Source organism: Camelus dromedarius, chromosome 4 (genome assembly GCF_036321535.1).
Source record: "Camelus dromedarius isolate mCamDro1 chromosome 4, mCamDro1.pat, whole genome shotgun sequence".
Taxonomy (NCBI): Eukaryota; Metazoa; Chordata; class Mammalia; order Artiodactyla; family Camelidae; genus Camelus; species Camelus dromedarius.
Genome location: NC_087439.1, coordinates 97809800 through 97832438, shown reverse-complemented (window position 1 = coordinate 97832438; position 22639 = coordinate 97809800). Strand labels below are relative to the sequence as shown.

Genomic DNA, 22639 nt, shown 5'->3' with positions numbered 1-22639 from the left:
CTGCAGCTCCAGGCACTTGTAGGCCTGGGAGCCCTGACTTGCCCCCGCATCCTACCTGACTTCTCTGCTCTGCTGCCTCCACCAGCTGCGTCTCTCCAGCGTGGGGCCTGGGGCTCCTGATTCCCTGATCCCTCTGGGGGTCCTGGGCTCCCTCAGCTGTTCTTCACGCTCTGAGGCCCTCAAAGAGCTCCGGGGAGAATGGTGGCCGGGGGCCCCAGCTGCCCAGACCCAGCTGCACCCTGGCCTCATCCTGCCAGGGGTCTTAGCGCACCCCTAAGGGGGCTTCGACGTGTGGGACCAGTAGGTGGATGCGGGGCTCCCCGTGAGAGTGAGGGGATCTGGGCCAGGTCCCACCCACCCAGGCCCGGCCACCACCCCAGATTCCTGACTTGAAACCCTCAGCCCCTGTGGCCGCATTCACATCCCAAAGCCCAGCACATGGGACATTTACCCCAGGGCCCCTGTACAACTGCCTCCGGTGTTTGTCAGCATAAATGGGCCCTGAAGCAGTGTAAATGTGACCCCACACATTTGGAGAGTTCCGAAGTGAGGCCAGAGTCACACTGCCCCCGCCAGCCTGGGGAGGCAGGGGTCTGCCCCGACTCTGCCCCTTGCTGGCTGTGCCGCTGGGGCCACGTGCTTGCTGCTCAGGACTGGGTTTCCCCAGCCTGGAAGATAAAAGCTAGGACGCCCTCAGGGACAGCTCTGCGGTGGGGGGGGGGGCCCGATGAGCTGTGCGGGGGCCCACGTCCAGGGAGGCCACCTGCTCCAGCCCAGCAGGGGCCTCTGCCCACAAGGACTGAAACCGCCCCTCCCCCAGAAGACGTCCCAGCAAACCCCCTCCTCCCCGCGCTGGGCTGTGGGGGGCGGGGGGCGGGGCGTCCCCACCTGGAGCCGCTGCTTCTCCTGGCCTGCCGCTCGCATGCTCACCAGGTGCTCGGTCTCTAGGCGCCGGAGCGCCTCCCCCTGCAGGGCCTGCGCGGCCTGTGCGCTGCTCACCTCGCGCTCTGCCTGGTGCCAGCCTGTGGGGCAAATGGGGCGGCTCTCCTGGCTCCCAGGGCTGCAGGGCTGGGGCCACCCCCTCCCGTTTCACTGGTTGGAAAACTGAGGCTCAGTGAGCTTAAGGGCCGGCACCTAGATGGTGGGGGTGGGAGCGGCGCCCCCTCTGACAATTCCCTGCTCTTCCCGTCCTGCCTGGAAGCTCAGGGTTCCTGGGGAGTCTGGGGTCCAGTTCCCTCTGCCTGACTCCAGGCGCCCCCTGGCTCATCCTTCTCTCCTGCTGGCTTTGCTCCCAGACATCCCTGCCCCAGACTGTGACAGCCCTGGGCCTCCTCCTGGGCAGACCTGATCGTGAGGGGAGGGGGCCAGAACTGAGGTGCGGTGACCAGCAGGGCCAGGGCCTCTCTGAGGAGGTGACCGGGGCAAGGGCCTGAGGTGCAGAAGGCCCCGCGGCTGTCTGGGGAGGAGGGTACCGGGCAGCAGGCGCAGCCAGTGCAGATGCCCGGAGATGGGAGCAGCGGGAGGCGGGGGCGGCAGAGGGGCTGGCGGCGGAGGGGTGGGGGCAGCGCAGGTGGGGCCTCGGAGTCTCTGGACTGTGCTCCCCTGTGACGGGGAGGCCATGGCTGGGAAAGACCCACGAGCTACCAGGTTCTGGGTGCGCTACGGGGGGCCCTGCCTCCCAAGCCCGAGTGATTCCCAGGACGGCACGGCACGTGTGGCCAGGAGCTGCACTCTGGGGGGCCCCAGGGCAGCTGGGGAAAGGGAGGTCACCTTCCTCTGCCTCGGCCAGAGCCTTCTGCAGCTGCTCCGCGCGGCTTTGGGCTCGGGCGCGCTCGCTCTCTGCCTCACTCAGCCGGCGGCTCAGGTTCCCGACCTGGGAGCGCCAGGCGTCCTGGCCAGGAGGACCAAGGTCAGGGGCCAGCGGGTGAGCAGAGGGCCAAGGTGTTGGGCTAGAGGGTGGGGGGAGGGTGGGGCAGCTCTGGGTGCTCGGGGCCGGGCAGTGGGCGGGGTGGGCTGTGGACGCAGGAAGGCCAGGCCGCGTGGGGCAGCTGAGCTGACCTGCAGGTGCTAATGGGGGCACCGAGGGGCAGGAGTGTGGGCTGGGCTCCAGTGTCCAGGTCTGGTACAGACACAGAGTTGGGGAGTAGGGCGTGCGGGGCGACCTGACCCTGAGTGGGGCCCGAGCCTGCCCCCGGGGGCTGGCACTGGGGGCAGCGGGAGCCAGAAGGTGAGCGAGTGTAGTGGCGGGCCCCGGACCAGGCCTGGGTGCCTGTCCGTCTGTCTTTCCCCAAAGCCCCTCCCGCGTGGCAAGTCTGGGGGGCAGCTCACAGGCTGCTCTCGGGGCGCCCTGTGGCAGCAGGATGGGCGCTGGGTCCCCCGTGTGAGGGATCGCTGGGGGCTCTCTGTGGGCGACCTGCCGGCCCTGGGACGGTTCTTCAGGGCACAGGCACTGCTGTCTGGCCTGAGGGGGCGAGGCCCTGGGCCACGGGGCGGCCGGGTTTCAAGGGACTGGCATTTGGTATTTATCCCACCAAACGAAGGATGGGCTGGACACAGGCGCCCAGTGCCCCATGGGGTCCTGCCAGGGTCCCAGCAGATCCCAGATGGACAGACAGCAGGACAGCAGACTGAGTGAGTGGCTCCTCCCCATCTCCCGGGGCCCCTTGAGTCTTGTCCTCCCCGCCCCCCTCACCCGCTCCCGCTGGGCGTCCCGCAGCTTCTGCATGAAGTCCCTCAGGGCGCCCTGCACGGAGGCCACGGCCACCTCTGTGCTCTGGTCTCCTGGTTCAGGCGAGGGCCATTGAAGGGGCGATCGGGACTGGGCTGGGGGGCTGGCACTCTGGGAGCCGTCTGAGCCTGGAGGACAGTGACGACTGAGGGGATGTGGTGGGGACTCGGTGACAAACAGGCAGATGCCCGGTCCACAGGGAGCTTGGGGAGAGGCACGGGGTCCAGGCCCCTCACTATGGGGTCCTGAGCCCTGGGGAGAGGTGGGGGTGCCCCAGGAGGGAGACAGAGTTGGGACAGGAGCCCGCCTGAAGCCACCGGGGACGCTGACCTTTGGTGGGGGAGCCGGGCCGCTCGGGGGAGCCGGAGGGGCTCCGTGTCCGGAGCCCCAGGCCGAGGCGGAGCGCGGACCACAGCCGGCCCAGCTGGCCCTCTGCATCCCTCCTGGCGCCCTCGGCCCGGGCCAGCTCCTGCTCCAGGCTGCGGGCCTGGTGGCCGGCCACGTCCAGGCGAGCCCGGAGGCTGCCAGCCACGCCGCGGGCCTGCTGCAGCTTCCTGGTGACGCTGCGCAGCTCGGCCTGGAGGGTCTGCTCTGCCCGCCGGCTCTCACAGAGGCGCTGCTCCAGCTGCTTCTCCCGGGACTCGCCTAGCGCCTCCACCTCCGCCAGCACCTGCTGCAGCCTCAGGACCTGGGGGAGGGGTGTGGGGGCTCCAGACAGAGGACCTCTTGGCCTCACCCCTTCCTCGGCATGTCACAGCTGGGGGGACACTGGACCTGCCTCCCAGCTCATGTCTGGCATGGGGACACCGGAGCTCAGAGAAGGAGGGACACCCCAGGACCACGGAGCAGAGACAGGGTGGCCTGAGCAGAGAGCCCAACTGGCAGCCACAGGACCCTGGCAAGACAGGGCAATGGCCCCAGGCTGTCCCCTCCTGTGGCCGGCATGGGGCCCACCCTCTGGTCAGTTCCCTGCTTGTCTGTCACTGCTCGCGGTCTGTCACCCTGAGTCCAGGGCTGGGGAACCTCAGGCTGCCTGACACCCCACATGGGCTTCCACGTGGGTAAAGCAGCACCCTGCCCCCAACACCCCCCCAGTCCCAGCGCACGCAGGCTGAGGGTGGGGCGAGGCTCCGCACGGCCGTCCTCCAGCCTCCCGTGTCCCAGGCCACCCTTCCTCCCTTCTCATTTCACCCCACAGATCCTCCCCTGGGCTGTGTTCCCCTCCCTGCCCTCCCCAGCCCAGCTGCCCCTCTGCAGCCAGCAGCCCCTCTGCAGCCAGCAGCCCAGCATCCCCAGCCGCAGACCCCAGCCGCAGCCTGGCCTGTGCCCCCAGCCCCCAGGATGGCCCTCCATGGACTCACGTGAGGGACCCTCTGAATGCTTGTGAGTGAATGGGGGAACAGACGGAGACACGACGGTCCCTCAGGAAGCGGGCTGGTTGGGGACGGAGGCAGCCAGGGCCCCCGGTTGAGGCCACGGAGCCCCAGTTAGACCATCAGCCCTGGGGTGCTCGGTTCCTACCTCCCTCTGGGCGCCCTCTCTGGCAGCCTCCGCCTCAGCCGCCAGCCTCTGCAGCTCCAGAGCCTGCTGCCGGCTCTGCTGCTGCTGCTGTGCTTCCTGTGCGCCCCGGAACTGCAGCTGGATCACCTCTTGGCTCTTCCTCTGGTTCTCCCCCTCCAGTGTCTTCACCTGGTGGTGTGGGGGCTGTGCTGACGGGGTCGCCTGGGCCTCTGTGCTGGGAGGGCTGGGGAGGGGCTTCCCTCCCAGGCAGCTCACTGTACGTGGGGAGGGGTAGGTGTGCCAAGTCCAGTTCTGGGCTGGGGGCTGTCCCTTGCCCATCCCATGACCATGCCCTTGGAGCCGATGCCCTCAGCCACTCCACGCCCTCTCCTGGTGCCTCCTGTTTGTTGCCAGGACACTGGAGCCCGGAGACCGAGAATCCGGCCGAGGCCTCCTGGGCAGGGCTGAGGGGTGAGGGGGGCTGATGAGGGAGTGCGAATGGCGGTTAAGGGTCCGGCTCTGAGCTCAGTTTCTGCTCTCACTTGCAGCAAACTTGGTTGGTCCACAGCCCCTCAGTGCCTCAGTGTCCTGCTCTGGAAAGGAAGGTCCTAGAGCCTTCCCCTGCGGGTTGAGTGAGGGTGACACGTGACAGGGTGCCTGTGCCTGTCCCCACTGTGGACACTGTCAAACTGAAAAAGTTTGACAAAAATGGGTACAAACACTCTGGCAGGCTTCTCACTGCGAGGGGAAGCCTAGGCCCCTGCTCTGGGTGGGCGTGAGACCGAAGTGCTAGGTGTGAGCGGCCCGTGACGGGGGAGCCGGGCTGACGGATGGGGCTGTGCCCATGTGTTCACCCTGAGCCCCAGGGCCGCCGTGCTGGAGGAAGCCCGGGCCCCTAGGGGCCCCGGGAGCCGCCCACCCCAGCCCCCGACAGCCTGCATCAGCCCTGCATGCCTGAGAAGAGACACGTGGGGAAAGTCCGCACCAGCCCCCGCCGTGGAGTCTCCTCCGCGCGCCTTACGGAGCAGAGCCGAGCTGTCCCCTCTGTGTGGCGCCCTGGCCGAGCTCCTGGCCCTCAGAGCTCATGAGCATCAAAATGATTGTCTTCAGCCATTAAGTTTGGGGCTGTTTGGGCCCCGCGGGTTTGAGCAAGGCCCTTCTGCTGGCGGCTCTGGGTCTGGCGACAGACAGTCCTGAAGGCGCAGGCAGCCAGGCCTTGTCTTCAAGCTCCCAGTCGGCAGCCCCACAGGTGCCCTGGGAGCCTGGGGGGTGTCGAAGCCAAGCGCAGGCAGGGCCAGATCTCCCTGGAGGATGGGCTCCGGGGCAGCCCCTCACCTGTCTGCGTAGCTCCTGGAGCTCCCTGCGGGCGTCTGCCCCTGCCCGCTCCGCCTCCCGCAGGCTGGCCCTCAGCTCTCCAGCCTCCTTCTGAGCCAGTGCTTGGGCCTCCTCCAGGACCAGCACCTTCTGCTCCTTTTCCTCCTTGGAACGCTTAAAGCTGAGCAGAGTGTCACGGGCTTCAGTGGGGGGCTCCTCCCGAGGTGACTGTCCTGGCCTCCCGGCAGGCTGCCCACCTCCCTCGAGCCAGATGCTCCCCCAACTTGATTCCAAGTGTTCCTCTGTGGGGCACACTTCTGTCTGGGTCTGATGGTCCAGCTGGCCTGCCCCCCCACCCCCTGCCTTCCCCACCCCTGCTCCACACCCTCCCTCCAGAGATCTAATGTCCAGCACCAGCCGCACCTCTGCTGCTCCCCTGGGAGGCTACACACCCAGCCTGGCTGTCCTGCCTGTGGCAGGCCTCCCGGAGCCACCGGCCAGGCCTCCGCCTCCCTCTGATACCCACCCTCTGGCTGTCTCCTTCCGGTCACTTAGGGCCATCTTGCCTGCTAAATGGAACGCTCTGAGTGTGAGGACAGGCCTGTCTGCGTCCCAGCCTCTGTGCTGGGGCCAGCACGGTGGACCCTTCAGCTGGGCAGCTGGCATCCTAGGTTGGCTTGGTGTGTGCACTCCACCAGCACCTTGCCCAGCCTAGTAGGGCACCCCAGGCCCCACTGCCTTGCCCCTGACTCCTCACTGGGGTTGGAGGGCTCCCTTGCAACTGCTCCTAGGGGCGGCCACCCTACCTGGCCTTCTCGTGCTCAGCCCTGCGGATGGCGGCCCGCAGCTCGGTGTTGGAATCCTGCAGCACGTCCTTCTCGTGGACCTCGTCACCCAGCGCCCGGCGGGCCTCCAGGGCCTCCCTGCGCAGCCCCGCCCGGCTCTCCTCGCTGCCCTGCAGCTCCCGGCGCAGTGCGGCCAGCCCTCCCTGGGCCTCGTCCAGCTGTGCCCGCAGCCTCTTGGCCTGGGTTGAGGAGAGCGGGCAGCTCTAGGGGCCAGCTGGGGGCCCTGGGCCGGGGTCAGCAGTGGCCTCTGGCTCTGGTCTGGCAGCAGGACAGGTGTCCCCCCCTCAAGGACTTGAAGGAGAAGCAGACAGCCTGGCTTTGTCCCCACAGTACCTCCCCTGCTGCCGCTGAGGCTGCAGGGCGGCTCACGAGGGCCTGTCCCAGAGCCCCTGACCCTGGCCCTGGACCTGCCCTGACACTGATCCTGTCAGCAGGGCCGGTGTGGGAAGCAGCGCTGCCCACATATCCGTACTGTCCCCACCTGCTGTCCCTTGTGCCCACTCCTCCCCTTCAGTAACGGTGTGGTGCCTGGGCCACTGCCAGCCCCGGAGTGACCAGCAGGCTCAGGGGCCCAGGCTCCTGATCCCGGAATGGCCATGGGCATGGCCTCTCCCTCAGGCCTCGTTCCCCTGTCGGAGAGGGAGGCAACGGGGAGGTGGGTCTCTGGGTCACTGCGCCCTCAGCATCCCCCGTCCACTCGGGCCAGGCTGTGGCCATCACAGGCACACGCTTCGATGGCCTCCTAAACCCCAGGGATGGCGACAGTGGAGGCCTGGGGTGGGAAGACGCTGGAGCCAGCGGGGACTTCAGGGCCCAGCAGACAGGATCCCGGCCCCAGGCTGCACTGTGTCTCTGTGAGCTGCCTCAAGGAGAGGGAGAGGCTGCCGGTGTGTCCTCGTCCCCTGCCAGGCCTGCTTTGGGCCCAGGGCAGGACACCCACTGTGCTGGAGCCAGGGCCTGTGCCACCCCTGCACCTGGGCCCTCCTTGCCCCCAGGGCTTCCAGGCAGGGCCCGCTGACTCGGTGGTTCTGGGAGCTGAAGTGTGGGCTGGGGTGAGGGTCCTCACTGCCTTGGGCCCCCAGGCGCAGCCCCTGGTGGGAGGGGCTGGAGGGCAGCGCAGACCTGGGGAAGGGGCAGCCCACCCCTGGACTCCCAGGCTGTGGGGCTGGGGCTCGGCGCTCTGGCCTCGACCAGGGCTCCACCGAGGAGCAGGTGGAGGGAGCCGGCAGAGGAGCCACAGAAACGGAGCCGGGTCAAGGGCCGGTGCCAGGAGCAAACCCCACTTCCCCACTTGGCTGGCTGTGTCAGCAGGATGCTGTCCAGGCCCTTGGCCAGGCCAGCTCCCGCATCCGCCCGCTGTTAGTGTTGTTCTGTTTTTGGGACGGGCCTGAGTCCCCTCCGCTCCCCTCCCGCCCCCTACATGTGGGAGCCACAACCGTGCGGAGCATTTTCCGCTGAGCTCAGCAGAAATCCACCCCAAGGTCAAGGACCAGCGAAAGGGCCCGTCCATCATAAAAGGAGCTGTTTTCATTTCCCAGGGCCAGGGAGATGAAAACAAGTAAAACAAACGCGGGGGACCTCCCCCACCCCCCGCCTCATGAGAACAACCGTCCCTTTTACAGGAATTTTACAGCCAAATCGCTTAATGTGATTATAGTAATTATTTCTTTACTAGAAATTGTATAAACAGCCTCTTTTGAAATCTCCTGCAGGGAGGCGGCCCGAGGGCTCTGCACAGGGGAGGGAAAGCAGGGGAGGAGCTGTTGTGGGGCCCTGGCCCGTGTGCGCGTGTTCCTGCGTGTGCATTTATGGGCGAGCACACACACGTGTGCTTGTGTGTGTGTGTATGCACACAGCATGTGTGAGCATGTGGTGTGTGCAATTGCACATGTGCAAGCACAGACATGCATGTGCATTGTGTGAGCACGTGTGGAGCCACACGTGCTGCTGGTCGCACATACGTGTGCTCTCCGTGGTGTCCATACGTGTGTGCAAGTGTGAGGGTGGTGTCCACGCGTGTGTGTGTGTGTGCATCGGGGTGTGGTCTCCATGTGCACAGGAGATGTATGTATCGTGTTAGTGTGTGGCGTGTGCACGTGTGTGATCTGTGTGGTGGGTGCGCACATGCGTGCACACACACAGACCCACATGTGGACCTCGGGCAGGGCTGCGAGAGGCCTGGACGTGCCTCCAGTTTAAAGACTGTGAAAATGCCATGGTCTCCATGGCGACGCTGGGCCAGCCCGGCACCTGGGAGGGCTCTCTGGGCCCCCTCTCTCTGCCATTGTCCCCCTGCCCCCCACCCCCTCACCCGCCTCAGCCTCCCCGTCCTCCGCTCCTTTTCTGGGGGCCCCTCTCCCTTCTGGGGCGGCCTGTCCGGGAACCTGAACTTCCCACGAGGCTGCACTTTCTCCCTTCACCCCCCAGAACAGATGCGCCCCCAGCCCCCCAGCTCCTCCCCCACTGCCCCCAGTTTGAAAGTCTTGCTCTGTTTCCCCGTGTGGTCGCTGACCGGGCCTGACTTCGAAATCTGTTGAAAGGGGACCTTTCTCTTTGGGGGCCAAAGTAAACAGCCTGTCATGTTAAATCACACTCTCTTCCTCTCTCGGCCAGCTCTCCTCTCGGGGGTGCTGGGGGAGGCCCAGCCCCTCTCCTCATTCTGCCGCCGCCTTGGAGGCCTGGTGCGTGCAGGCCGCTCCCCGCAGCGCCGCCCGCCAGTCTTGGCACATGGCCCGGGGAGTGCACGAGGTCGCCTGCTCCCTGCGGGCCCTCCCTCCCCCAGCCCAAATCCCTGTGCCCTCCTGCCCTCCCCTCTCCAGCCGTCCCCAAGTCCTGTCAAATCTCCTTCAGAAACACCTCCCCAATCTGCCTGCCTGCTGAGCCCCAGCCTTGTCTGGCCGGGGCCTCTCCTCGCCCTGCCCGGGGCTGTCCCACCCCGGGACACTGCATATGGCTCCTGGGGGCCCTGGGTCAGGCTCTCAGCCTTGGCTGGGCCCATGCATGGCTGCCCCTGAAAACCCCACCAGACCCCGCCCTTCCCCCACCCCCCATGCCCGGTCCGTGGAGTCTGGACCAGCATCTCCTCACCCAGGGTCTTCCCACGGCTTGTTGGGTGGCTAGGGGCTGGACAAGGGTCCCCTCCCTACCCCTCAGGCCACACCTGCCGCTGGAAGGCCTCCCCTCCCTTCCCTTGTGGAGCCCAGCCGTCCGTAGCATCACCTCACCTCTCTCCCCGCGGTGCTTCGCTCCGCCGCCGTCTCCCGGAGCCTCTCGCTCAGAGCCCTGGCCTCTATCTGATGGGCTGAGATGGCGTCCTCAAACTGGGCCTGCAGGGCCTTCAGCTCTGCAGTCATGGCGCTGACGGTGGCCTGGCAGGGGTTGGGGGGCAGTAAGCCGGCTGTGGCATCAAGGGACCACCTGAAGCGCAGGCACCTGGCCATCAGCTCAGGCCCACGTGGGCAGCCACACGCTGTCCTGGGGCCAGCCAAGTGGCCTGCTCAGACCACACAAGGTGGTCTCCCGCTGACCATGGCCAGTGCCACCAATGCCAGGTCCTGAGGGGACGCAGGGACAAGGGTGGGGGCAGAGGCCCCAGAGGGGACCTTCCCATGCAGAAGGGCTGACCCTGCACCCCCTGAACTTCCAAGCAGGCAGATGGGGGTTGGGGGGACCCACAGTGCCCCCCGCCTCTAAATATGTGAGCACCCACAGCACTGGGGAGGACTTGTGGGGCTCCGCCTGCATCCCTTGGGTGGGGCTGTCCCTGTCGGGACCACGTGGCCATGCTCCATGGCTGGGACATCCTCTCCGGACATGGCTTAGCCTGGGTCTGCTTTCCTGTGGTCACAGGGCCCAAGACCCTCCCCTCAGGGCTAGCAGATGGGCACTTAGGCCAGAGGGTCTTTACTCGAGCAGCCTCCTGTCCATGAACAAGGATGCTACGTGCTCACCCTGAGCCCGAGGCCCAGCCTGATCTCCTGGCCAGGGCACCTCTGCCCCAGGGCAGTCCAGGCCAAGAGGGGCAGTTTCCCCTGCCGGCAGGCGACAGAGCTGGCTTTGTGCTCCATGGGGGTGTGGCAACCGTGCTGCTGCCCCCACCCCTGGGTCTCTGGGAGACCCCCCTACTCCCCTCTGGATCCTGCAGGCCGCTGCCTGAGGGCTCTGGAGGCTGGGGGCTCTCAGGCTGAGCCTCGTCCTCTTGGTGAAGGTGCTTCACTGGTGCTGCCTCTGTTCCGGCCCCCGCTGTCCTGCTCCACTGAGAAGTGTCACCTTGGTTGGCCAGTTTCAGCTGCGCCCCCAAGAAGGCCCCAGCACGGCTGCCGTGAATGCCTCGTGTGGCTGGGAGCCCTCCACTCCCAGGGGCTCCCTCCTAGGTCACCCCACGACTGGAGATCCTTGGCAGGCACTTCTCCCCTCCCTCCCCTCTCAGTGCGTTTTAATTTCCATTTGCCAAGCCGAGGTGGCAAAAGAAGGCTTAACGAGTTCCCAGAAGAGTCGGCTGCTGGCAGGCCATCTCCAGCCCGGGGGGAGACTCAGAGCCAGCTCAAGGGAGGCCCCTCTGCGAGCCGGCTGTCAGCTCCTGGGGTCCTGGGGGTCTTTCCTGGTCCCCTGCCGTCGGGGTGGGTGGAGGGAGCCGCTAGGGGTGGTCAGAGAACGGAGGCCACTGTCCCATGGGGCCTCCCACACCCCTGCGGCTGTGCCTGCGGAAGGGCCATCGGCCTCGGGGGTGGGACGGAGCAGGGCGGGAGCTCTGGGGAGACAGGCTCTTGGGCAAGACTGTCCCGGGCGCCAGGAGCTGCTCGGGCGGCTCTGCTCAGGGACCCGGGGCCGGGCTGCTGTGCAGGCAGTGGGGGTGAAGAAACGCCCTGGGCGCCAGTTCCTAATTGCAACACTTCCTCTGTACAGCGCCCCGCCCCCAGACGCCCCGCAGGTCGGCACACACTGTGTGGCCGCCCCAGGCCCTGTTGTCTGGGCACCCTGCCCTCAGCCAGGGGGCCTTCTCACGCCCACTGCTGTCCCCGGGGCCCGAGCAGTCAGCAAGCAAGGCCCCACTCGTGGGGTCAGCTCCGGGCCCGGCCCTGCGGCCCACGTTCCGTCCACTCACTCATTCACGTAACACCAGGGGAGCATCTGACCCCTCGCCCTTCGGGCTGGGGACACACCAGGACCAGGCTGAAAAGAATCTCCTAGATTAAGTGTGAAGGCGCCCAGACTGGAAGGACGGAGGCAGGAGGCAGAGGAGACGGGGTGCTGGCCCCGCTGAGCTCAGTGGGAGCACGTGGAGCCCGGAGGGGAGGTGAGCAACAGGGTCCAGCCTCACCCTTGACCATGGCCACTCCCTGCAGGGCGGAAGGCTGTCTCCCCAACCCCGGCTCCTGCATCCAGGAACACACTCAGTGCACACGACCCCCACCAGCCCCCGGGGCAGTGGCCCTGACCCTGAGCTCTCCATCCACGTTCTGTCACCTTGTCTTTGTATCACTCACGCGGGGGTTGGCACCACTTCATAAATGGGCTGAGGCTACCCTGCCAGTGACAGCAGTGGGTGCCCAGCCCTGCCCGTGGGGTGGGGGTACAGGGCCCCAGGGTTGCCGCCCCCACCCCCGTCTCAGCTGCTGTTGCCTGCCCCGCTCCCCCAGACATGGGCTCCTGAAGAGGAGTCAGGGTCCCCAGGTGACCCTAGCTGGCTCCCACAGTGGCCTCCATGAACATGTGGGCCTCTGTCCACTGGCCCGAGGTGGGAGGCTGCCTGCTGGGGTCTCTCCTGGCCCCTGGGTGGACGCCTCTCTTCCTGGTTGGGTTTCTCCTTTGGAAGGGGCCCCTCCAGTGAGCCGGCCCCCAGAGGCCCCTGAGCACGCCTCCCGCAGCTTCTCTTTCCCACGGGCAGCTCAGGTGCAGACAGGTGAGGCTGGGGCTGGAGGGCTGGCGGGCGCGGGCCTGGGTTCTGCCGCACTTGCTGCTGGCTCATTCGCAGCCCCAGGCCCTCCTCTCGCTGGCTTCTGCCCCGCCCCGCCCCATCGCTTTCTTCCCTTAGTGTCCCCTCCCAGCAGGAGACCTGCAGAGGCCCAGGGGAAACTGAGGCTCAAGGATCAGGGATGGAGGCATGTGTCTCTGTGAGCAGGCAGGAGGGGGTGCATCCAGGGGTCTGGTGGGGCCAGCAGGGCCGTGCCGGTGTGGGGCTCACCTCAGCTCGTGCCTGCTGGCTCCGGGCCTCCTGCCGCACCAGGTCCAGCTCCTGCGCGGTGCTCGCGAGCTCCTCCCTCAGCCGGTTCATCTCCGTGTCCTTCAGAGACAGGGCCTGGGCAACCAGGGCGGGGTGCTTGTGAGAGGGCCGGGGGCCCGCTCTAAGGGGAGGCTCGGCCGAACGCTGGATTCCCCAGCCCTTCCTGGCTCCATGTCCCCGCTCCGGAAGGAGGCAGCCCCTCACAGGCCTCTGTGTCCAGAGGGGGTGGGTGCGGCCCCCTCTCCCCCTGGACGGGTCCAGCCTCCCAACTTGGGCTGGGCGGCCCCCCGACCAGGGCGTCCTTCCCCCTCCCACCTGCACCTGCCCAACACCTGCTCTTTCCCAGCGTGGGTCAGGGGGCTTCACAGACCACCTCCTCCCCAGAGCAGCCCACCCGGTCCAGGCGATGCTTCCTGAGCACAGGGCAGGCACCACTGATGGTCCTGAACCTCCCCAAATGCTTCATGTCCCTCAGGGTGAGGAGGCGTGCATGAGGCCCCGAGGGGCCGCGTTTCTCCCATCAGCACTGCTCTGTCACCAGGCTGTGGGGGCGGCAGGAATTCGGCAACACCTGTGGGTCACACATGCACATTCTCTCCATGCCCAGGCCCACTGGGGAAGGCAGCCTGGGGACACGCGTGGACGAGTGTGGGGCGACCCATGCTCAGGGCCACCGGTGACTGTGTGTAACACTTGTAACTGCAACAGGAGTCCCACCCAAGGGAGGCCAACAAAACACACGGTGATCCGTGAGACCGCTGGGGCATTACGCAGCTGTGAAAAAGCAATCAAGCCCTGGAAACAGGGTGGAAAGGCCCCAGGTCTGTAGATCCTGAGACGAGGAAGGCCTGGAGTGCCGCACGTACTCTGCACGCCCGCGCTGCGGGGGCGGGCCTGACAGCAGGCTCCCCTATCTGCCGGTCTGGGCGCTGGAGTCTCTGAGAGGACGTTCCAGAACAAAGAATCTCTTTTTTTCGTCCTGGGTCCCTGGGGCGGTGCGGGGAGCCTGCAACCCCGCGGAACTTCACGAGTCGGGGGTGTCTTGGTTATCCACGGGCCCTGGGATCCCATCTGAGCTTGCTCTAACAAGGTGATTAGAACACTGGGGCAGTGAGATCGCTCACCTCCCAGCCTTGGGGAGGGGCCGGACGCTGAGTTCAGGCAATCACACCCGCGCGAGGGAGCCCTGGAGCTGCCCGGCTGGTGAGCGCCCTCACGTGCTGTCGCCGCCCCAGCAAGAGGGCTGCGGGGGCAGCCCTTCCTGGTCACTGCTTGGCAGCTTTGTCCTCCACGGCAGGCCTGGCGGACGGCCATCCAGCCACCTGCCCACCACCCACCCCTCTGTCCATCCAGGACCACTTGCCCGGACTCTACGGGGAGAAGGCCAGTCCCTGCGTATCTTCACTGGGCTTGTCCTGCCCCCGAGTCCTCTACGGTAGAACTATGACTGTACGTGTGCTGTTTCCTTGTGTTCTGTGAGTCACCCCAGTGCACTGCTGAAACTGAGGCTTTCTGCTCAGAAATGCACACCGTCCCCAGACACCCATGGAGTGCTGGTTCCCTCTCTGCCACAACTGCCTGTTCCTCCTTTAAGCCCCGCCCCTGAAGCGCCATCACAGCTGGAAGGCCTTTGCTCCCTGCCTTTCAGGAAGCGGAACAGAGGAGCAGCAAAGAACGAGGACCCCAGTGGCCAGCAGGTGCACTGCGCAGCCCTGGGCAAGCTATTCACCATCTGTGAATCTTGCTTCCCCACCAGTAAAACTGGACAAAGAAGGGCAAGCATCCCACTGTGCTGTGAGAATCCAAGCAGGAAGCAGAGAGTCCAACAGTAAACCTTGGGTGTCCCTGCGACCGTGACTCCTCCCCTGCCATGTGGGACTTGTACCGACATCAGGAGTCCTCGCACACCATGTGACAACCCGCAGGAGCGTGTTTGCCCGTGTGCTCCATTCGCTCAGCAGCAAGTGAGTGCTTCGAGGTGTACTGGAAGAGGCTGGACTCAGAGGGTAGCTTTTATGTGCCCAGTGCCTGAGTTCCAACAGCCTGTGGGCTGGAGGATGGGCAGGTGGCTGGCTGATGGCTGCTGGATACATTGATGGACGGCTGGCTGGATGATCAGATGGGCGGATGGATAATCAGACACATAGATGGATAGTGGATGTGGATGGACAGCTGAGTGTGTGGACAGAGGGAAAGATCTTTGAGTGGATGGTTGGGCGGTTGAGTGAGTGAATAGAGGAGGGTCAGATGAGTGCATGGATAGTTGGATGGATGGATGGTTAGATGCATGGATAGTTGGATGGATGGATGGTTAGATGCATGGATAGTTGGATGGATGGATGGTTAGATGCATGGATAGTTGGATGGATGGATGGTTAGATGCATGGATAGTTGGATGGATGTTTAAGGAAACTGGTAGATAGATTATGGTCAGTTGGGTGTGGTACTAGACGGCCATGTATGTGGATGGACAGATGGCTGTGTGAATAGAAGGATGGATATTCAAGGGAGTGGATGGATGATGGACAAGTGAATGGAGTTGGGGGGGAGGGTACAGCTCAAGTGGTAGAGTGCATGCTTAGCATACACAAGGTCCTGGGTTCAATCCCAGGACCTCCTCCATAAACAAACAAACAAACAAACAAACAAACCTAATTACCTCCCCCCCTGCAAAAAATTTTTTTTGAAAAAAAAATGAATGGAGGGACAGTGAAGAGCATGGATGTATAAATGGGCAGGTAGATTAATGGGCAGAGGGATGAGTGGGCGGACAGGTGAATGGAGGGATGGATGGTTGGATGGAGGGATGGGTGGGGGTCCGTCCACCAGGCCTGCTGTGGAAGACAAAGCTGCAAGGCAGTGACCAGGAGCAGCCCCCCCCCCCACAGCCCTCTTGCTGGGGCGGCGACGGCGCGGGGAGGTGGAGGGGAGGATGCCCTGCTGCTCGCAGCCCCCGTCACCTGCTGCGTCTCCTGTTCCAGCTGAAGGAGACGCTCCTCCTGCTCGTGCTTCAGGCTCTGAATTTCCTCCCTCAGAGCCTCCCCCTTGGCTGCACCTCTTGCCACCAGCTCCTTCTCCTGCTCCAGCCGGCGTGCTGACACTTCCCTCTCCTCCGTCAGAGACAGACGCAGGGCCTCCTGGGCCGAGGAAGAGGGACGGGCAGCGAAGACGCCAGGTCAGGACTCGTGAGCCAGCAGGCGCCTGTGGCCCTGGGTGGGGGACGGTTCAGGGGGCGCCAGGGCAGGACGTGCACCGGGGACCACCCAGTCCAGCCGGCTTCACGACCTCGTGCCATACACAGTGACACTGAAGCAAGGGCCGCAAGGGGCTCTCTGGGCCTCCGTGTCCACCGTCCCCCAGGTACCTCACACCTGAGCTTCCACAGAGCCCCAGGCGCCCCGACGGCCACGGGTGCAAGGACGTGTCAAACAAGGCCTGCAGGAGCCTGCAACCAGTGGGACGGCTCAGACGGGCCCTCCGATCACGGCCGGGTCAGCTGACATGGGGGAGACCCCCCTGTGAGGGACCGGTGTTGCACGCACACTCTGGGCCACACCCTGGCTGCCCACGTGAGCTGTGCAGAGTCCTCCCCTGGCCCCGCCTCAGTGTGGTCTGGGCACCTCTGTCTCCTGGGGCCCCTCCCCTGCCGTCCTCTGGGACGGGGTAGACTCCAGGGAGGTGACCGGGCAGTGGTCCCCGGGCAGCAGACCTTCTCCCTCTGGAGCCGGGCCAGGTCCTCGTGGTGGGCCAGCGCCCGGCTCTCCAGGGCCAGCTGCACGTCCCGCTCCTGCTGCGCCACCTGCCGCCGGAGCTGCCCCACGTCCCACTGCAGCCTCGTGTCCTGGACCTCCCAGGTGCTTTTCAGCTGCTCCAGTTCCACTGAGAAGTGACAGGTGCATCAGAGACTGGCTGCCCCTCCCACCCCCAAAACACCCTGCAGCCCCCATGAGCTCCCTGTGGAGTGACAGCCCCCTCAGCTCTGCCCAAGCTGGCAGGACAGAGCTCCACGCCCCCGTGCAGGTGTGCGCCCGGGTCGCCGCCCAGCGCTGGCTGGCTGGCACGTGGCTGGGTGGGCTGAGGGGCAGGAGCACAGGGGATGGGGCAAGGGGCTGCCATGCTGACCCTGGGCCACAGCCCAGTTCTGAGCCTTGGGCCAGCACTGGAAGCAGGCTGGGCAGGTGCCCGGCCCTCACCAACAACAGTGGCGCTACCCGGTCAGCCGCGAGAGCTCTAGGCTGTGTCTGGGCCCCTTCAGGGCCCTTCCAGGGCTGACGCGGGGGGAGGAGCCTGGGGAGCCCGTCCGTGAGCACCTTGCAAGGCCTGCTGGGCCAGCCTGGCGCTCTGGGCCTCTCCCTCCAGCTGCTCCTGCTGTGTCTGCAGCTGTGCTGTCAGCTGCTGGGCCTCAAAGAGGCTGCTCTCCAGAGAGTCCCTCTCGGCCCTGCAGAGAGTCAACAAATGACAGAGCGAGTCACCCACCAGCGAAGGATCCCGCGGAGCAGGGTGGTGCAGAAGCTGCCTGCTAGAATGGGGCCTGCCAAAGCCAGGCGGGTAATTCGAAAGGTAACCAGAGGACACACCAGAGGACTCTAAAAACAAACTGGACCCTACACAAAAAACGCTCCAGGTGGATTCAAAAGCTAAATGCAAAACCAAACCAAAGCAAAGCAGACAGCGACAAAACAAGTCAGAGCTGTAAAGATAGTAGAAAAAATACAGAAGGGTGTTTTACAATTTTAAGCAAGACACAAAAGGCAGAAGACAAAATAAAGAGGCCAACAGATCTGAATACACTTAAACAGAGGGGGATGGAGCTTTTGTGCGGAAAAGATTCCACAAACAGAGTCAAAAGACAAGGGACAGACTTGGAGGAAAAACTGCACTAAATATATAAAGGGTTAATATCCGTCATACACAAAGAGCTGCCAGCAATCAATGACAGAAGGCGACTGACCCCACAGAAAAAGGAGCACAAGGTCTGTCATTCACAAAGCAGACACAAATGGCAGATAAACGTGTGAAACTTACTAGCATTCAAGGGGGTTCAAACCATGACTATGTGTTACTGATCACGCACCACGTTAGCAAAATCTCAGAATAATGATCATATCTAGTGTTGGCAAGGGTGTGAGGACCATTTTTTTGGTGGAGGAGGGTACTGGGAAATTTCAAAATGTCAAGTGTGTGTATCTTTGAGCCAGCAATTCCACTTCTAGGTGTCAGTTCCTTACAAATGCACACGAACCAGTCACGCAGCACAAGCGTGCTCCCCATGGCTTCACACCGGGCGCTGATCACTCCTAGCTTCACGCTGACAAATGGCAGGATGCTTTAGAAATGGCGATGCATCACATCATTGTTAACGAGGTCGGGGAAATGCTCTTCTCTATTTTCCCCGAAAGAGTGGCTCTGAGCAGCAGCCGCCAGAGCAGGACTTCGCACGCAGCACGATTCCGCTGTGCGAAGAAGCCATCTGTGCGTCTGTGCACCCAGGTGTAGTTGGTGTGGACACGGCAGCTCACAGCCGCACCTCCTGAGGAGCAGGAAGACGCGGACTGCCTTTCTGACAACCAGTCCGTCAGTCACCAGCCAGCCAACGAGCACGTTTTAATAGTTTCTGTGCTCCATCACGTGCTGGGTGACGTTCAGTGGAAGAACCACCAAGCAAGCAACACGAGGACACACCATAAACACTGCACAAACACCCATGTGAAGACACAGACAGCCGGCGCACAGCCGTCCTGGTCCCGCCTTGGTCTCCCGCGGGCCCCTGCACAGCGCTGCCACCCTTGGCGGTGGTAGGGCGTGCCAGCACCTTCCAGGTTTCCCTGATGGCTTCAGAGCCCAGAAACCCCACTCCTCTGACACCCCAGTCTCTCTTCCAGCCCCCCTCTGTAAGCATCCTACGTGCCCCCTCTCCCCACGTCTGCGCGAGAGCTCCCTTCACCTGGGCTGCCCTCCCCAGCGCTGCATGTGAAGCCCCCTTTCTGTCTGCCTCAGACCCTCCTCCCAGATGCCCGCCTGGGACCCTCAGACAAATCTTCACCCAGAGCTGGAGACCCAGAGGATGTGTCCAGTGTCTCCCTCCACTGGAGCCCAAGAGCACCTTGCCTCCTGGAGGGAGGCTGAGCGTGGTGGCAGGTGGGGACCTCAGTCTATCTCACTGCAGTCTTCTCAGGGCCTCGGGCTGGGGGCTGGAGGACCTCAAAACCCAGGGTCTTTGGTCATCAGGAGAAGTGAGGTGCTGCAGCAGCCCTGTGACCAGACTGGTCCCTGGGAAATGCTGTGGAGCGGTCATGTGACTCCATGCGGGGGCTGCAGGGCCACAACATACAGAGGCCCTGGGGTCAGGGCAGAGGCTGGAGGAGGGACTGCTGACCAGGGCCCGAGATCTGGGCAGCACATGCTGGCGGGAGGCAAGAGGCCTTCAACCTCTGCCCTCTGAGTACTGGTGGGGCCTGGGACGGGGCTGGGGGCAGGGTGCTGGGACCCTCTGATGCCGCCCTCCTGGAGAAGCCTTCATCCAGCTTCCTGTTCCAATTCCTGACTTCCACTGGGAGGGGAGATTTCTGTGAAGAAGTTCAAGGACTCTGGGCTCCAAATTTCCCCATGGTCGCAGATTCTGGAATTGTGAGAGGAAATCTTTCTGCAAAAGTACTTAGATGTTCCTGAGAAGGGCACCAGGGCAGACAGCTACCAGGTTCTGGACATTGTCAGACGTCACAGGACCAGCTCAGTGCACCAGGCAACAGCCCACAGGGCACCTCCGTCCTTGCCTACAAGCGTCTGCTCCACATTTCCTGGAAGTGGCCCCAGTGGTCTTCAGGGATCACCCTGCCCCTCCCTCAGCCTCTCGGTTCCCTGGGGCTGCCATGGGACCCCAGCCTGCCAATCTGAGCCCTGTGATCAAAGGAATCAAGCAGCTCAAGACGGCGTGAGCAGCAGCAATCAGGCCTCATGGAGAGAAGGGCGCTCTGTCTCCTGGAGAAGGGAGCCGAGAGTGGCCACTGGCCATCTTGCCACCTCTCATCTTGAGCCTGCCCAAGAATGAAGTCTCCTCAGAGTCAAACAGCACTGACGGGGCAGAGGTGAGACCTTGAGGGCACTGAGGGAGCGCCTGGACCCAGCCTTGCCTGAAGCAGTGTGTACCCTGAACTGCTCAGATCCATGAGCAAGACATTCCACATCTTTCCGCTGTTCAGAGGGGTTTATGCTACTTGCCACCTGGCTAGTGCAGCCACCTCTCTCAGGAAGGCCGTCACAGGGCTCTCACTGGATTTACCTCTTCCAGGTGCTCCCTGACCCCACAGGCACTGTGTTCACCCCTCCCTTACAGCCTTTCTCCCTGCCCTACAGCTGCTGAGTGACTGCCTGTACCCCACACAGTGGTTTTCTGAGGACAAGGCCATGTGACCACTCCCTGCTGGTGGGTCCCCAGGTACCTGAGGTCAGCTGCTTCATCAGCCACAAGCTGGCCCTGCCTCTCCAGGGCCTCCTGCTTGGCCAGCAGCTGGGCCCGCTCCTCAGACAAAGCCTCCTTCTCCTGCAGGGCCCTCTGGAGAGCATCCGTCTGGGCCTCCTGGTCCTGTAGTCTCCGGGCCAGTTCCTCCTCCAGGGCCTGCTTCTCACATGTGACCTGGGGGTGGGGGGAAGGGCCCAGCAGAGAAAGAGACAGTGGGAGGGTGAGGAGGGGCCTCTCGAGGAGAGGGAAGGACTTCAGAAAGAGTGGTTTCATGCAGAACTGCATGGCAGGAACAGTGGAGAAGGAGGGTGGCTATGGGACATACTGGACCTCAGGTGCCTGTGTGTCTTCACAGGAGAGGGGCCTCCACTCCTGGAACCATGATGGAGAGGCTACTGAGCTGAACACCCTCAGGTGGGAGCCAGCAGCCAGTCTAAGTGGTAACCTTTGTGGGGCCACAAATGTGCAAGGTCAGGAGACATTGCACAGAAATGCAAGGAGGTGCGAGAGGACCAGACAAACACCTCCACCAAGAACATCACAAAGACCTGGACAAAACAGCACGGGCATCTGTCTGAGGCCTCAGAAGGCTGCCGGGCAGCTGGGACTGAAGGAGGCAGACCCTGGAGGAAAGGGAGACGGCAGAGTGAGCCCACCATCTGGTACCTCTTCTCTCCCTAGAGCGTCAGCTGTCTTAAAAGTTTGGGCTGAGGCATGAGAAGCCAAGGAGAGCTTCTGGCAGCCCTGTGTGGCCTCCAGAGCCCAGACACTCAAGTTCACAGCTGTCTAAGCAGGGGCAGGGGGCCTGACCAACAGCTCAGGTGTCCAGCTGTGCTCACAGAAGAGCTATGTCCTAGTAGTCATGGTGAATCAGAAATAGACCATCCTTCAAAAAACTAAAGCTCAGGTTTGAATCACCTTAATCATGGATTTTGGTAATTGTCTGCCTCCACTGCCCACTGGGATCAAAAGTCAGCCCTCCCTGGAAGAAGAGCAGCATCACCAAGACCCTCAAATTAATTCTATGATTCTCATATATGACACTCGGCATTTAACCAACAGGATCAGGCATATCAAAGACAGAATCGTGTGGCAAAAAACCACATGTAAGAACACAAAGTGGACACACATGCCTCCCCGCCACCCAGATACTGGAGTTATCACACACAGGCTTTAAAATAGCTGTGATTAACATGTTCAAAGAGATAGTAAAATGTAGAATTTCACAATAGAACTGACACTTAATATAAATAATATCATTTAAAAATACAATAACCCAAATCAACAGATGGGCTCAATGGCGGGTTATACAGAATAGAAGACATAACAATGTGAAAGATAAACAAAATAATGTATTAGATTGAATCATGACGAGAAAAAAGGAGGGAAAATACAGATGAGAGTGTAAAAGGCATACAGGACAAGGTGAAAGGTCCAACATACATGTAATCAGAGCTGCAGAGGGAGGGGGGAGAATATTTGAATAGATACTGGACAAGAAGTTTCCAAGTCAAATCAAATACATCGAGACACAGATTTAAAATGAGCTATAATCCCTCCAAAAGGATAAATACAAAGAAAACGTCACATAGATCTAGCTCAGTACACTTTCTGAATACCAACGATAAAGAAAAAATCTTTAAAAATCAGAGGGAAAAAAGCACACTTTACCTACAAAAGAGCAGCAATAAGACTGATATTTGACTTCCAAAGAGCAACAATGAAAGCCAGAGAATCATGGAATGAATTCACCAAAAGGCTGAATGAAAATGACGGCTGTCCTGGTACCTTGTACCCAGTGGAAGGATTCTCCATCAATAAAGAGCACAGCGCTCTGCTTCTGAGGACGGTGAGGATGTTGGGGAACAGCCTCCCCACCACGGCAGCTAGGAAAGCTGTACAATGTGCCTTCAACGTATCTGTGTGAAGGCCCTTGAGATACCCAGGCAGCCAAGGCCCCAGGGAGCCAATCACAGAGAGAAGGGGATTCAAGTGAGCTTGATGTTCTGCCACAGATTTCCCCTTGAGGTGTCCGCAGCTCCCAAGTAGCACAGGGCCCAGAGCATCGGGGGCCAAGGAGGAAGCCTCAGCTAAAGGGCTGGAGCATGACCTTTGGCTTTGGCTTCTGAAACTGAGGACACAGGACCTGGAGTTCAGAGCCACCAGAGCAGCCAGGGCACAGGAGGCTAGGACATCACAGAGGAGGTAAGTCTGAGATTCCATGTATGGTTTTTAAATGATACTTAAAAAAATAACTCATAAAAAGGGGCTAAGGAACAATGAAGCTGAATAAAAAGTGGCAGCAAGGGCAGGCAGAGCTTTTGGCGATCTCACAGAGCTGGGAAAACACAACCTGGAGTTCACGGTGGGGCCAGACAGGAACACAGGAGGGCTGCGGTTCACCCTGAGGTAAACGTCCTGGCGTGACCACTTCTCAGAAAAGACTGGAACCAGTTACAACCCAGCTCAACCCAACACTGGATAAAGGTGATCCTACCCTTCTCCTGATGTTCCAAAATCAAAAGTGAATGCCCTTGGAGGAAGTTTATATCACTCAGAGCCTCAGATTA

At 62.4% G+C, this 22639-nt stretch overlaps 1 protein-coding gene across 1 annotated transcript in view; it reads right to left on the bottom strand.

Moving 5' to 3' along the window:
• The window catches only part of CROCC2 (ciliary rootlet coiled-coil, rootletin family member 2), a 62858-nt gene that overhangs the window by 12535 nt on the left and 27684 nt on the right, over positions 1-22639 (bottom strand). The window contains exons 16-28 of the mRNA XM_064485398.1: positions 20050-20243; positions 16921-17048; positions 16320-16489; positions 15571-15747; positions 12572-12685; positions 9612-9755; positions 6349-6566; positions 5564-5723; positions 4250-4417; positions 3059-3416; positions 2693-2856; positions 1771-1891; positions 702-1022 (exon numbers count right to left, since the gene is read on the bottom strand). Coding sequence (XP_064341468.1) covers positions 702-1022; positions 1771-1891; positions 2693-2856; positions 3059-3416; positions 4250-4417; positions 5564-5723; positions 6349-6566; positions 9612-9755; positions 12572-12685; positions 15571-15747; positions 16320-16489; positions 16921-17048; positions 20050-20243 — 2437 coding nt within the window. The remainder of the gene's footprint in view (positions 1-701; positions 1023-1770; positions 1892-2692; positions 2857-3058; positions 3417-4249; positions 4418-5563; positions 5724-6348; positions 6567-9611; positions 9756-12571; positions 12686-15570; positions 15748-16319; positions 16490-16920; positions 17049-20049; positions 20244-22639) is intronic.